Source organism: Anastrepha obliqua, chromosome 1, assembly GCF_027943255.1.
Source record: "Anastrepha obliqua isolate idAnaObli1 chromosome 1, idAnaObli1_1.0, whole genome shotgun sequence".
Classification (NCBI taxonomy): domain Eukaryota; kingdom Metazoa; phylum Arthropoda; class Insecta; order Diptera; family Tephritidae; genus Anastrepha; species Anastrepha obliqua.
In genome coordinates, this window is record NC_072892.1 from 44098935 (window position 1) to 44114422 (window position 15488).

At 39.7% G+C, this 15488-nt stretch overlaps 1 protein-coding gene across 7 annotated transcripts in view; it reads right to left on the reverse strand.

Moving 5' to 3' along the window:
* Nucleotides 1-7217: 7217 nt before the first annotated feature.
* LOC129236266 (protein crumbs) overlaps nucleotides 7218-15488 on the reverse strand; it is a 96943-nt gene continuing 88672 nt past the window's right edge. For all 7 annotated transcript variants that reach the window (XM_054870544.1, XM_054870543.1, XM_054870548.1 and 4 more), the window contains 6 exons: nucleotides 15293-15475; nucleotides 10730-11720; nucleotides 9896-10659; nucleotides 8361-8488; nucleotides 7882-8298; nucleotides 7218-7809 (listed from right to left, as the gene is read on the reverse strand). In XM_054870544.1, coding sequence (XP_054726519.1) covers nucleotides 7579-7809; nucleotides 7882-8298; nucleotides 8361-8488; nucleotides 9896-10659; nucleotides 10730-11720; nucleotides 15293-15475 — 2714 coding nt within the window. In that variant the 3' untranslated portion in view covers nucleotides 7218-7578. The remainder of the gene's footprint in view (nucleotides 7810-7881; nucleotides 8299-8360; nucleotides 8489-9895; nucleotides 10660-10729; nucleotides 11721-15292; nucleotides 15476-15488) is intronic.

Consider the following 15488-nt stretch of genomic DNA (forward strand, 5'->3'; position numbering starts at 1 on the left):
ATTCTTCTTGTGGATTATTTTTATTTGGTCTTTTAATTTTTTTTTTACATCAAGTCGAGAATATGATGTCATGTAAATGGCCGCCGCCACAGTTGATTGCCATTTGAGCCCTTTTTATGGCATTTTCCATCACTTTGGCCAAAACTTCCGGCGATAGGTCCTCACATTCTTGACGGATATTGTCTTTAAGAGCTGCAAGAGTCTGAGGCTTGTTGACATAAACCCGCGACTTCAAAAAGCCCCAAAAAAATAAGTCAAATCAGGCGATTTTGCTGGCCAATGCAAATCGCCAAAACGGGAGATTAGGCGCCCGGGAAATGCATCCTTCAGCATATCGGTTGTGGCACGTGCAGTGTGTGCCGTTGCACCGTCCTGTTGGAACCACATGTTTCCCAAACCCAATTCATCAAGTTGCGGCAAAAAGAACTCGTTGATCATTGCTCTGTAGCGCTCACCATTCACAGTAACCGTTTGGCCCGCGACGTCTTCGAAGAAAAAAGGTCCGATGACTCCTCCAGCGAAAACAGCACACCATACAGTGACTTTGAGCAGGTGTAATGGCTCTTCGTGGGTTACACGCGGATTTTCAGTGCCCCAGAAGTGTAAATTTTGCTTATTTACGTACCCGCTAAGATGGAAATGGGCCTCACCACTCATTATTATTTTTGATGAAAAGTCATCTTCCTCTTGGTGGTGATTAAGGATGGCTTGAGCGTATGTTAGACGCGATTGGCGGTCAGCAGCTAACAGCTGATGCACCGTCTGGACTTTGTACGGAAACATCTTCAAATATTGTACCAAAATTCGCTGTAAAGGCCGTCGACTGATACCCATTTGCGTGGCATGTCGTCTGGTCGATGTCGACGGCGCTTCCATGACATCCTCGGCTACAGCAGCAATATTCTCTGCAGAACGGCTACTCCGGGGTCTGCCACGCCTGGCAGCATCTCGTGTTGTGCCAGTCTCTTCGAGGCGAGCGGCTAAACGTCGCAGTGTTTCACCAGTAGGTGTTGGACGGCGAGGAAATCTGCGACGAAATTTACGTTGTGCCAAAGTCACCGACCGATTATTGGTCAAATAAATAGTCAGCAATATTCCGCGTTCTGGAGCAGTGTAGCGTAACATTGTTTATTAACGTGTGTTCCGCATGTGTTTACTACACAAATGTCAAAACAGAACTGACATTAGGGGCCAATCGCAAAATTTATAGCATTTTCTGATAGGACGATTACTTTAGCGCCACCTGTTATATAAGAGGCCATCTGCTCTAAAGGCGAGTTACGCTACAAACATGATTAAGGTCCAAAGAACATCTCTTTTATGCATCTCTGGTGCATTAAAAACTACCCCAAACAAAGCGCTAGAGTGCTAATCAATTTGTTTGCACTAAATCTCGTAGAGAAAAACGGGGGCCATTAAATCAATGAATGCGGCTATACTAAGATCAAAGGTTGCACAGGAATGCTGAGCAGCCCTAAATGATAGTAGCGTCGTATTAAATGTCAGCCTTATTTGGGTTCCGGGACACAGAGACATTAAGGGAACCTGTAGAGCTGATGAGCTAGCCAGAAAAGGCACTGCTTTTCAACTGTTCCGTGATAAAAGTACCATTGGAATACCTTTGGCCACGAGTAAATTAATAATAAAAAACAACATTACCCAAGAGGCCAATAGGTCATGGGAAGATGAAGATACATGCGTAACAGCCAGGCTACTATGGCCGCAAATAAACAAGAAAAGGACAACGGAATTGCTTAGCCTCTCAAGAGACAATATCTCGAAGGTCGTGGCTTGTGTCACCGGCCACTGGCTATTTGGAAGGCATTCCTTGAGACTAGGAGTATTCTCCCATCAATATTGTAGAAGCTGTAGAGATGAGGAGTAGGAAAAAACAGTAGAGCACTTCCTTTGCAATTGGCCAGCCTTAGCAAAAATCAGAGCAGATTGTCTAGGTAAACACTTTTTCAATTCTCTTACAGAACTATCTGGCGCGGGGATTAGACCAATCCTGCGCTTCATAAGAACCTCAAAATGGTTTCATGAAAGTAAATAAACAGTGTCGCACAGTGGTATCACAACGGGCCTGTAAGGTCTAAGTGAGTTGGTCATACGGACCGACTACCACCATAACCTAACCTAACCTAAGAGGTTTGGCCGATCTAGCCATACTTTCTTTTCATAATTTGTTTGTCAATTGATTGTTGTTGTGTTAAAGCCTATAGCTGCTCATTGCTAATTGTTATCGGCCACCATATTTTTTAAATTTATCTCCATCTTCTATTAATAAAGGGCTGCAGCATAATAAAGTTGTGTGCGACACTCATGTGAAAGTTCTTTCAGTCCCTCTCAGGATGCTACCTCCAATCATGTTTACAGTTCCACTGGTACAAAGAATAAATAATTTTTTATTCACAAATGTATTTTTTTTTTACAAAAAATTTTCAAGAAAATATTATTTTAAAGATAATAACGAAATTTCCCAATAAATATTTTAAATGCCTTCAAAGAAGCAACAAATGCAACAGATAAAGCAACATTGTAAAATATGAGGAGCCGGACGGCGGATATGAGAATGAACAGAGAAAGTTGCTTTATTACTTCGCTTTTATTATTCCGCTTTGGCCAAAAATCACCTTGTCTATCCTCCGCCGTGTGCTCTAAGGTGAGAACCCGCATCTATCATAATTTTGAATATTAAACAGTGTTTCCAATGTTAGTAAGTTAACGAAGTTGAAGGTCCTCCAAAAGTGACGCACAGGTGTCAGTAGTGAATAATTCCTAGACGCTACCTATTTTTATGTCATCTTTGACATTTCTCAAGCATTTGTCTTTAAAATTAGTCAGTCTAAAAATAGAGGGTAGATGCTGATGATGGATGGCAGGCCATTTGGTAGGCGTGGTGCAATAACAACAAGGGCGGACAGATCTATATTATTTTTTTATATTTTTTTTTTTGGCGGTGAGGTTGGGTTCAAAATGCCTTTCCACCATATAGTAACCGTCGCTACTACGTGTGTGGTGATTCCACTAAAAATATCCCTCCTCTTCTCTTGGATTTCTCCCTCCACCACGGGACTGCTTCCGCATTTCTTCGAGGTAGAGGGCCAAGACGGCGTCCTAAGAAGCACACTTACTTACTCACCCTGCGTCCAGAGTCGCCTGTTTTGAGAAACCTTTGCTCAATGCTCTTCGGCATATGCTTCCATTGCACGCCTCTTTTTTCGGATAATATCCTCCACAAAATTTGCGACGGCATTCCATTTTCCTTCGTCTATCATCATTTTCTCGATAATTTCTTCAGGTGTAAATACACCAATAGCTCGTTGCAGAGCTGTTCCACCTCTATGTTCCACCTCTCGCATTTAAAGAAGGTGTGCTCCGCATCATCATACTCAGTATCTCCATATATGCAGTTTGGTAGGCTCACTTTTCCCATTCGCCACAAATACTTGCGAAAGAACCCATGTCCGGACAAAAACTGTGTGAGGTAATAGTTAACCTCACCGTGCTTTCTTTCTACCCACTTTTTTAGATCGGGTATTAGTCTCGCTGTCCATCTACCATACCATTCAGAGTTCCATCTTGCCTGCCAAAGTGTGAGCGTTTGAACGCTAATATCGGAGAAGCGTGGTACTGGAATTCCTGTGTTTTTTGCCTCCCATCTCCGTTTGCGCTCTTTTGCTAGAATATCTATAGGGATGGTTCCGCTGCTTCAGACACTGTTCTGTATAACGAAGCCACTCTGAGAGCGCAGGTGCGTTGCCCAGATTGCAGAGTTTTCCGTTGGCATTGCACTTTTAGCGAATCTGTTCATATTTCGCATCCGTATAAGAGAATCGAGTTCGTCGCGTCCATTAAAAGTTTTCGATTGTTCTGCGTTGGACCCCCAAGGTTTGCCGTGAACTTACTTAACATGCCGCTTACTTTGGCAGCTCTTGTGGCAGCATGATTTATGTGCGCCCAGTAAGTTAGCCCTGTGTCTAATTGCACTCCTAGCTACTTGATCACTCTTTTTGTCGATAAAGTGGCATCGAGTACTTGTATGTCTACTTCTAATGGGATACGTCTGTTCGTTAGAAGGATTAGCTCTGTTTTCTCTGTGGCCAGCTTTAGTTCATGGTCTTCTAGCCATGTCTGAACTCGGATCATCACCTGATTTGACTTCCTTTTGGCTTCGTCAGTGTTTCCGGCGATTATTACAGCTGCAATGTCATCTGCGTATCCCACTAAATCCACATTCTCAGGCATCTCTATTCGAAGGAGTTCATCGTTGCTTATATTCCAAAGTTCAGGTCCGAGTATGGATCCTTGCGCCGCACCTGCTGTTATTTGTTTAGTCTTACACCCTTCTCGCGTTTCGTATAAGAGCACGCGATTGCTTAGATAGCTACGAATAATCTTCTATATTATAGACGGTTTGGCTTTGAACATATGTACAGTTATCTCCTGTAAATTTAACCATTTGTGTTTATAAAATTTTTATTTATAATTAAGTAATTAAAAAAATTGTGTTTTCTTTTTCAAAGGTCTTTATTGTTATTAAATATAAATTAGTCGATTTAATATAATACAGTCTCCTAAGTTAACGTACACTTGTATTTATGAATGTATATTAATATATGTATGTATGTAATATATGTATGTGTGTATAGTATAGCATAATCTGTAAATATATGTATGTATGTATATTTATTCATAAAAAATCTAAATAACGTTTACTTTTAATATGAAAATTGAAATAGAAACGTATCGGAATTATTATTATTCAAAATAAGGCCACACAGTTTTGGAAAGCTCATAGTACCTACTACATACAATTGTATAGAAAAAATTTTGGTTTTTTGTTTTATTATTTAGTGACAAACATTTCCTTACACAACGCGCTTAAATTTATTATATGTATAAAGAAGTAAAATTTGATTTATTGTTTTTAACTAAGTGCACTTTTCTTGTGTTCGTGTGTCAATATTAAACAGTGAGTTTGTAGATATGTATATACACATATTTGTATATATGTCTGGGGTATTTTGGAAGTCCAGGTCAATGGATTTGCTTGTATATTGATTTTTATTCGAATATGATTAACAATTTTTTTACAAACTTTTCACATTTTTTTTGTTTTGTATATTTTGCTCCTTTATAAATTGTTTGCTCGCTTGCCTTTAAAACACAATACTGAGGTTTTAAACCTTACAACTATATAACTATAAATCATACAACTTGTATGTAATGTAAAATATTATATACAGTGAAGCCTTGACATAACGAATTTGAAAGGAGATTAACAAATACTTTGTCATATTGGTAGTTTGATTCTATTTATGTAACGCGAAAATCGAAAAAAAATCTTACTATGTTTTTGTTTATGCCCAGGGCCGTGGAGAGAATATTCGGGCCCCGGGGGAAACTGGAGATGCGGGCCCCTTCAAATTATGTCTAATTCATATAATTCGAATTACCCTCGAGTCCGGGCCCCTCTGAAAACTCCGGGCCCGGGGGTAAAAGTACCCGATCCCCCCTCCTCTCGTCGGGCCTGTTTGTGCCCATTCATAATTTCTACTCCAAAGAGGATCTAAAAGTAAAGCAGTTCAGAATACGTTATGTGCAGGTTATCGGGTAAATTATTCATAATTAACGTAGACCATTCAGCCTGGCTTACAAAACTGAAGAGCCAAAGGAATTTTTTTTTGTTTTTGGATTTTGAGGCCGTTTTTCATGAGGGTGCAAGCAAATTTAAATATACAAAATTTACTTTTCTAGCTGTACTTTCGATACGTCGTCAAACAAACAGTCGGCGCACTCGCGTATCGGCACCCACGTCATTGTTGACAGTTATAATTCGAGGTTGTAAAATACTTCAATTATTTAGGAACTAGCATTAACACCGAAAACAATGTCAGCCTTGAAATCCAACGTAGAATTTCTCTTGCCAACAAGTGCTACTTTGGACTAAGTAGGCAACTGAGTAGTAAATTCCTCTCTCGACGAACAAACCTAACACTCTACAAGACTCTCATCATGCCAGTCCTAACGTATGGCGCAGAAGCGTGGACGATAACAACATCCGATGAAGCTACGCTTGGAGTGTTTGAGAGAAGGATTCTGCGCAAGGCTCTTGGACCTTTGCACGTTAGCAGCGGCGAATATCGCAGGCGACGGAACGATGAGCTGTTTGAGCTTTACGACGTCATAGACATAACGCAGTGAATAAGGATCCAGCGGCTTCGTTGCCTGGGTCATGTCATCCGAATGGATACAAACGTTCTGGCTCTGAAAGTATTTGATGCGGTACCAGCTGGTGGTAGCAGAGGAAGAGGAAGACCGCATCTGCGATGGAAAGATTAGGTGGAGAAGCACTTGGCTTCATTTGGTGTGTCCAACTGGTGCCGGTAAGCATGAGAAAGAAACTACTGCCGCTAAAGCGCTTATTGTGCCAATCAAGAAGAAGAAGGAGAAGAAGAAGACTTTTATTAGTTTTTGAAACATTTTCCCATGTTGTTGCCTTCACATTTTGGATAATTGAACATAAATAAAATCTTTGATTAATGCATTGAAGAAATTACATTCTCCAGTAACAAATTCAAAGTACAGTTAAAGCAGTGCTCTGAAAAAATAAGTTGTAGTATGGATTAGTTAATTAGAGGCCATTGAGTGCACATTTAGCAATTTTTGGGAATTTGAGGGTTTGACAATGCAATATTAGAGTTTGCTTAAAATTTATTATCAATTTTATAAATAAAGTTTTTAGAATCAACATTTCAATGCCACTTTCATGCTTAAAATGTCTTCTTTATATATAATATATAGAGCTTTAGCGAATGAAAAACTTCTAAACAACCATACCCTTTTGAGGCATAACGCAAACGGTGTATAAATTTATAAAGAAGTTTTCATTATAACGAGTCTAGTTATATCAAGGTTTCACTGTATTTAAATACCTATGCTGAGCTTGAACTGAGCACATAAGTGTGTACGTACATCGTTGAGTATAGCATACTTCACTACCTACATATACATATATATAAATATGTAACGCTGTTCCATTTAAACCTAATAACTAAAGTTCGCCGTTTCCTAATTCTTACGAAAATTCTAAGTATTCGCTTGTGTTTCACAAAACTGGCTGTTGCTTGTAATTTTGAATTATGCTTTATAAGACATATTTTTATTTTGGACTACTTCTTAAAAGTTTCTTAGTGGTTTTTTATGAGAAAGCATATTCTCAATACGCCCAAGAGTTTAATTTTCGATTCGCGAGTTTTATTTTTTTATTTCGCGAGTTTTATTTTTAAAACTCGCGCGCGTAGTTGAAAAAATCGTTAGCGCGAATTTCCATCTACACTTTCTTCATGAGCCCCATTTCACAATGCTTAACTTACACACTTAACTATTGACTATAACTACAATTAATGGGCGGATAAAGACATTTAAGTCCATAACAAGAAAACTGTGTTTTTCCCCTTATTTTTCATTTTTTGTTCTCGTTCGTGTCAAGTCAACATTAACTAGTTAAAAATGTAGCAAAATATGTATCTTGCTTCACTTATTCACATTCGCATAGTCGATCGGTTACTGCGACTAAATAAGCCTCTCCTCTGGCGGCGGCTTTAGCACATTATCCATCTCCAGTCGCGGATTGCAGTATTCTTGCGCGCTGGGACTGTAGGTGCCGCGCGTCGCACGCTTATTGCGTGCCATTACCAAGAAGGTGCCCAGCAGCGCAGCGCCAATGAGCAACAGCACCACTACCACAGGTATCACAATGATGGCAATGTCGGCGGTGGAGGGACCCTCATCCTTGGCGGCCATCTGTGACAAGAAATTCGTGTTTTTTCGTTGAATGCTTTATTATAGGTTTTTTCTTCTCACTCGTCTACTCACCACTAGTGCACAGTCCTTGCCCTCATAACCGGCCGTACAATTGCATGAGTAGTCCACCTCATCGCCGCATGCCTCCTCACAAGTGCCGCCATTCATGCACGGTGATCGTCCGTTCTTGCACGGATCGGTTAAGTTGCAGTAGACGCCACAGAAGTTGTCCTGACAGATGCACTTGAATGAGCCTAGTAAATTGATACAACGTCCCAAACCGCCACAATACTCAATACCCGATGCGCACTCATCGATATCGATGTCGCAGTTATTGCCCTCGAAGCCGGTATTGGTGCAGTTGCATTGATAACTACCGATCAGATCGTGACATTCGCCATTGTTGAGGCAGGGATTAGGATCACACTCATTGATGTCCATCTCACAAAAGCGGCCGGTGTAGCCTAGACTGCACTGACACAGTGGGGTCTGTAGAAAGTAAGAGGTTTGATAAAAAATTTAGGCTGCGAAAGAGAAAAAGATCAACTTACGAATGGATCCGATAGAATGCAAAGACCGCCATTTTGACATGGTGTCGTCTCACAGAAGGGCACATCACAATAGGGGCCTTCGAAACCGGCCATACAAAGGCAGGTGAAATTGTTGCTGGTGTTGACATCTTTTTGAGGTGAGGAAATTGAAGAAGATAACAATTTTGGTTTCGTAGAAATTTTACAAACAAACAAACAATAGTAAAGTTAACGAAATTAAAGTAAAGTAAAGTCAAGCTAAGTAAAGTGAAATCTTAGTTAAGCTACCATAAGTTAAGTAAAGTTAATTTGAACTGTGTTAAGTTAACTTAAAGTGGTTTAAGTTAAGCTAATTTAAATTATGTTGAGTTAAATTAAGCCAAGTGAGGTTGATGTGGGTTAAGTTCGGTTAAGTTAAGTTAATTTAGGTAAAGTTAGTTGCAAAATGCGTTATCTTTTGCACATGTAAGTAAAAAATCATTAAGTATTTTTAAAAGTTTTTGTTGTTTTGTTTTTCTTTGTTAGGCGTTTTTATAGACAGATGGACTGGTAAATGGCAATGAATTCCTCTTCACACAAAGCACTTCGGTACACATTTGAACTTATCAAAAAATATAAAAATGAAGAGCTGAACTAATATACAGATTTTGCTCAAGGTTTCAGAAAAAAATTTGGCAGTTAAAGTTAAGTTAAGTTAAGTTAAGTTAAGTTAAGTTAAGTTAAGTTAAGTTAAGTTAAGTTAAGTTAAGTTAAGTTAAGTTAAGTCAAGCTAAGTTAAGCTAATTTAAGTTGAGCAAAGTTAATGCAAATAAAATGAAGTTGAGTTAATATAATTTTCATTAAGTTAAGTTATATTAAGTTGAGTTAAGCTACGTTAAGTTAAGTTAAGGTAAGTAAAATTAAGTTTCAAAATGCACAACGCTTAGAATTAGCATGTAAAAAATGAATAACATTTTCAAAAGGTTTTGTTGTTTTGAAGGTTAGGCGTTCGTTCTCATAGACAGACGGATTTGTAAATGGCAATGAGTTGCCTCATCACACTTTACAGCTCAGTACACATTTGTTTCATATTTAAAAAATAATAAAGAGTTGTAATAATGATAAAGATTATTGAAAACCACCCCTGTATTGAGCATTTCGAATTTTTCGAAATTCGAATTTAAATCTTTTAATATTTGATTTAGAAACAACTGAAGGAGTTATTTCATTATTTTGCTTTACAAAACTTTGGATTTAAAATTTTTTTCAATTAATTTATTAAAAATTTCAATCATAATTACCATTCCGATATTTAATACAATGAAATTTAGTTTCGAAACCACCGTGGGGTTATTTAGTTAGTAAAATATTCTATTTTTCGAAATTGTGTATTGAGTATTTTTCTTTAAAAGTTTTAGGATTTAAAATTTTTTCTTAAAAATTATCAATTTAAATAATTTTAAAAACATTTCTAGTTTTAGAAGCTGCAGTTTTCAGAAAGTGATAACTTTGAAAAAGTAGTCTAATAACAAATATTTAAATTTGAAACTTAACTCTACACCTCCTGAAATACTTACTCAATCCATCCTCGCACGTCGATCCATTGCGGCATGGTAAATTCTCACAGGTCACCTGTTTCAACAAATCACATTGTACGCCCGCATAGTCCTCTGTACAGTCACAGTGGAAGGCCGCAATTAGATCCGTGCAAGTGCCACCATTATGACATGGCTGCGAGGCACACTCGTCAATGTTGTGCTCACAGAAGCGTCCATCATAGCCCGGCAAGCAGCGACACTGGAAGTCTGCCACCTTATCAATACAAGTGGCATTATTTTTACAAGTTGCCACCAAGCATTCATCAATATCAATCGAGCAATCGTCCCCCTCATAGCCAGCTAGACACTTGCAGGCGTACTGCTCCGATGGTGAACTACAATAGCCACCATTCTTACAGTCCGTATTGAAGCAGAGCACACAACCCTCATCCGGTTTGGTTGAGTTGAGTCGGAATTGTGACTGTGGCTGCACGGATACGTTCTCAGTGTGCGGATACATTTCGGCATTGGAGAAATATGGCAACAATAGATCGCCAACGCGCGCCTCACCCAAACAACCCTTGAATTGTGAGCCCTGCTGTGCTGAGCTGCTGCCACGCGCCTGCCGGCTATCAGTGGGCATGCCGCCGAGGTAGACTGGTGTATCGCTTGAGAGTAGCTCTTGGAAGGCAAGTTGATCAATGTCAGCAGAGAAGGCCGGCGAAGGATCTACCATACTCTCCCAACCCTTCCAGCCGCCCTCAAGTTTACCGCTTTGTGCGCGTAAATATATGCGGTTCCAGCTGTTGAGTGCACAGAGAAATTAGGAAGTGAAACAGGGTATATTAATGCAGTAACAGATTTAAAACTTACCCTGGCTCATTCATCATCTCCATATAGCTGGGATCAGATGTATCCTTGGTGAAGCGCTTGGTGTCGCCGAATGGCTCTTGACTCAGTCGCCAAGTGACCGTAACTTGTCCTTGATTCACACCAATTTCAAAGAAGCTCTCACCATTCTCTATGTAGAATAATGTGCCACCCGCGCGTGTTCGGTATGCAATCTCAATTACCGGTTTCACCAACATTTTCGGCTCCTCCGGCGGTTGTTCTACGAAGTAAGTGAATGCCAGTGGGTTCTTCTCGTTGCCTTTGAAAGTGATGTTCGTCAAACATTCATAGCCATCGTCAAGGTTTTGACATTTACTGTTGCCTGGACAAGTGACTAACTGACAAAACTCGATCTCTTGGCAATTCTTTCCCTTATAACCATTCGGACAAGTGCACACATAATCATTCCATGTATTGCGACAATCGGCATTGTGTTTACAGGGATTCTTGCGACACAAATCGTCAGTAACCTCACCTTTCAGCACCGAAGTGCGATCGATAGTGACTACACCGAAGGGTGGCGGTAGCAGTAAGTCATCTTCATTCAATGGATATAGCTCTACGATCATAGTATGCGAGCCATTGCTTACTTTCACATCCTGTATGATACCTTTAAAATAGTCCTTTTCATCAATTTCATTGGTTGGCGTATTCTCCTCAGGCGTTACCAGCACCGTATCTGTGCCAGTTGTTGTTGGCGCTTGAGTTTGCTCACCAACTGGCGGCCCACCGAGATAGAGCACCTGTGCATCGAGCAAACCCGTGGAGGAGAGTGTTTTACGGAAGTATTCAGTGCCATTGAGCTTGACCTGGACGAGTGTCTGATTACGCACCACTTCGATGAGATGATTGTAGCCATTGTCGAGTTTATTGCCGCCAACTGTGTAGGCTTCTGGCGTGCCATTAAATTGCATTTTGACCAACAGTTCGCCGCCATGCAGCTCGGCAGCTACATAGGATTCGCCGATGTCAGCTTGAAGAAAGAGAAATTTGATTTTAAAGCGCTCTCAAAAGTTAGAGAGTAGACGATTGAAATTTGATTAACAAATTGAAGTAATTGTGAAGGAAGGGATGTATGGGCATGTGTACATAAATATGGAAAGAATTATATATTATATAAAATAATGTAAATAAAAAACAATCAGTTTTCATATTTTCATGATAAATATAGTTTGTGGGCAGAAGGTTTAATGAGTGCTCAAAAGAAGTTGTCATAACATTTCTGTAGAATATCACAGCCAACATTTGGAACTGCATTTCTCAACGCTATATATCTACGATTATTGTAGAAGAGACTTTGACGATCGTTATCTCAGGTCTGCACAGCCAACATAACCTAACATAAACTATGGATTGAAGAAATTAACAAAATTTGTATGATGAATAAGTCAGGGCTCTGACTGATACTATCTTTTGTGGAAAACTGGTTAAAGCTTACAACTTAGTTAAAGCTTTATGGTATGCTCGGCATAAGATTTTGACACTTCACAATTTTGGATTAGTCTTACATATTTTATTTCAAGTGCATGAGAAATGGAGCTATGCAATATTTTCTTTTCAAGGAAGAGAACTGTCCTAGTTTTGGTCGAGTAAGCTGTGATGGGTCGCGAGGTAAATTTAACGAACGCTGGATGAGAACATTCATTTGCAAATTCCGAAGAATTTCTGAAGACAGCAGTCGAAGATTCTTCTAAGCGTAATAAAGGGTTTTCCAATAACAGGTGTTATTTTGAATAGCCCGCTATATCGGTAGATGTCACTTTTGAATCTGTATTTTTTGATATTTGCCAGGTAGAAACTACGCCATTAATAAAAATGGAACGATACACGCTTAAATAACGCATTGAAATTATTCAATTTCACTATAAAAATGGTGAAAATTTGGCAGAGATGGTTCGTCAAACTCGAACATTGTTGGGTCATCATGAAGCACCTTGTCGGACCGCAATACAGAAATTGGTGAAAAAATTCGAGCTGTTGCGACAAGTTAGTGATGTGAAGAATAAAACCCGGTCACGTCGCTCAAGAACAGCCGAAAATATTGTTGCTGTAGCCGAAAGTGTTGAAGAAAATACAGGCTTGCCCATTCCTCGACGTTTTTTGGAATAAGACATTCCACAAACGTCACTACACCGTATTTTGCATAAAGATTTGGGTCTTAAGGCTTATAAAGTCCAGTTAACACAAGAACAACATCGTGTCTTTGCTGATTGGGTCGTTGAAATGCATGTAAATGATCCGAAATTCCATCGAAAAACCATCTTGGGTGATAAGGCCCATTTCCACCTCGGTGGCTTCGTCAACAAGCCAAATTGTCGGATCTGGGGCTCAGAAAATCCAAGAGTTATTGTTGAAAAGCCTCTCTATCCTCAACGTATGACTGTTTGGTGCGGTTTATGGTCTGGTGGAGTCATTGGACCTTACTTTTTCGAAATCTGGAGCAACAGTTACGGTGAATGAATTGCGCTATCGAGAGATAATTAACGATTTTTTATGGCCGGAATTGGATGGTATTGATCTGGACAACGTTTATTTTCTACAAGACGGCGCTACGTGCCACACAAGCAACGAAACCATTGACAGTTTACGGGGATAACACCTCTTATTGGAAAACCCTTAGAATCGAACATTTCATTAGTTTTTAGGGTCTTCTGTGGGAATCTAGGCGACGAGTTTAGTTTGACTTCAGGTACTTTTTGCGGTCGCTTAATGGAGGATTGTGAAATGAAATCACCTCACAATTTGCTTCTCAACTGATTTACTGTCAGTTTGTGCATAGCATTAGCCACCTGCCTGGCGTTGGACATTCATATAACCTAACTTTAATCAATTTTTATTGAGGTTGGTGCAGTTATTTTTGAAAAGTGCACATTTATTTGTAGGAAGGTGAGGCGGCATTCGCTTTTTTTAATTTAAATCATATTTAGTAATTTTACTACCAAAATTGTCGCCTTTACTAAATTTTCAAATAATTTGTGCGCCGGATGATTGCATTTTTAAAATAATCATGGAGATGACCTCGGTGAGGAAGTCATTTAGGATATGTTAAATTTGCCGCCACAAAAAGGCGAGAAATATGGTTCCATAGACTCCCCATATTATTTTGAATATTTTTGGTAAATACGAGGTGTGGCTATTAAATAACAACACTTACGTACACGAGACATACACATTCCATCGTTTATAACAGTGCTGGAAGTCCTATTCTGTCAGTTTGAACTTCTATCTCACAGCTTCAAATATTGTTTTTGTTCAATACAGATTTCACCTTTGGAAACAACTAAAAATATCACGGAGCAGCTGTGGCGAATTAGGCAGATGGTTTAACATTGGAACGCTGTACTTGGCTAGAAACCACTTAATAGAGGTGAAATGAGTCGGCGCATTGAGTAGAAAAGGAGTTGATGAATTGTCTTTTCAAGATCATGAAGGCTCATTGTTGTTGTTGTTGTAGCAGTATCTTCGCCCTGTCAGTGTAGTGTAATTACAGCTAGTTTCCTGGGCCTACCGTTAGATGAGCTAGACGAAGAAGACCGGTAATTACACTACACTGACAGGGCGAAGATACTGCTACAACAACAACATGAAGGCTCATTCGAGCTTTTTCGCTTGCGGCACTATTTTGGCATACCTAAAATTTTGTACGGCGTAAAAAAAAAGCAAAGGATGGCCATGACTGTACTGATTTTTTAGTAGAAGCTAAAGGTGCTGGCGCCGTCACCGAATGGTTTTTTACATGACTAAGATTTTAAGCAGCCACCGTAGCCGAATGGGTTGGTGCGTGATCACCATTCGGAATTCACTGAGAGGTCGTTGGTTCGAATCTCGATGAAATACTAAAATTAAGAAAAACATTTTTCTAATAGCGGTCGCCCTTCGCCAGGCAATGGCAAACTTCCGAGTGTTTTTCAGCCATGAAAAAGCTCCTCATAGAAATATCTGCCGTTCGGAGATGGCTTGAAACTGTAGGTCCCTCCATTTGAGGAACAACATCAAGACGCACACCACAAATAGGAGGAGAAGCTCAGCCAAACACTCAAAAAAGGCTTACTCAAACACCAAACGAAAGGCAAGATTTTTCCTAATAGCGGTCACCCTAGCTAGGCAATGGCGAACTTCCGAGTATATTTTTGCCAAGAAGGAGTACCTTAAAAACCCTCTGCCATTCGGAGGTCGCTCCATTTGTGGAACAACATCAAGATGCTACTAAAACTTGGAGGAGGAGCTCGGCGAAACACCAAACAAACGATATATACTCCAATATAGAGGTACTGCAAAGGAAAGGCAAGGATTCTCGTTAAAAAGCGGGGTTCGTTGGGGTTTTGCGTTTGGCGAATGCGTTCATCTGCATCAGTCTCGTTACATAATAGCCACACCTTGTAAATCTCTATTGTTAGGCAATCCTTACTTGTATGTGGACCTAGCTTAAAGTCATGAAGTGCGGCAACAGATCATAGTCCCTTGCAGCTCTGCCATACCTATTCGAAAACTTTTCTTCCTACTCATATTTACTTCCGAATTTGGTGTGATTATCTAAATACTTACTCTTAACACTGGGCTTCTTCGGATCACTGCCCAAATAGAACACTTGCCCAGTTGGCTCGCGTGTGCGTATAAACATGGAGATATCTAATATGGAACGAATGGCGCGACGAGCAGCATCGTTTGTTTCCACAACAACAGCAGAATGTGTGGTATTCTCATGACCAAATGTGGCGGCGGTTATATCTAAAGGAAAAAT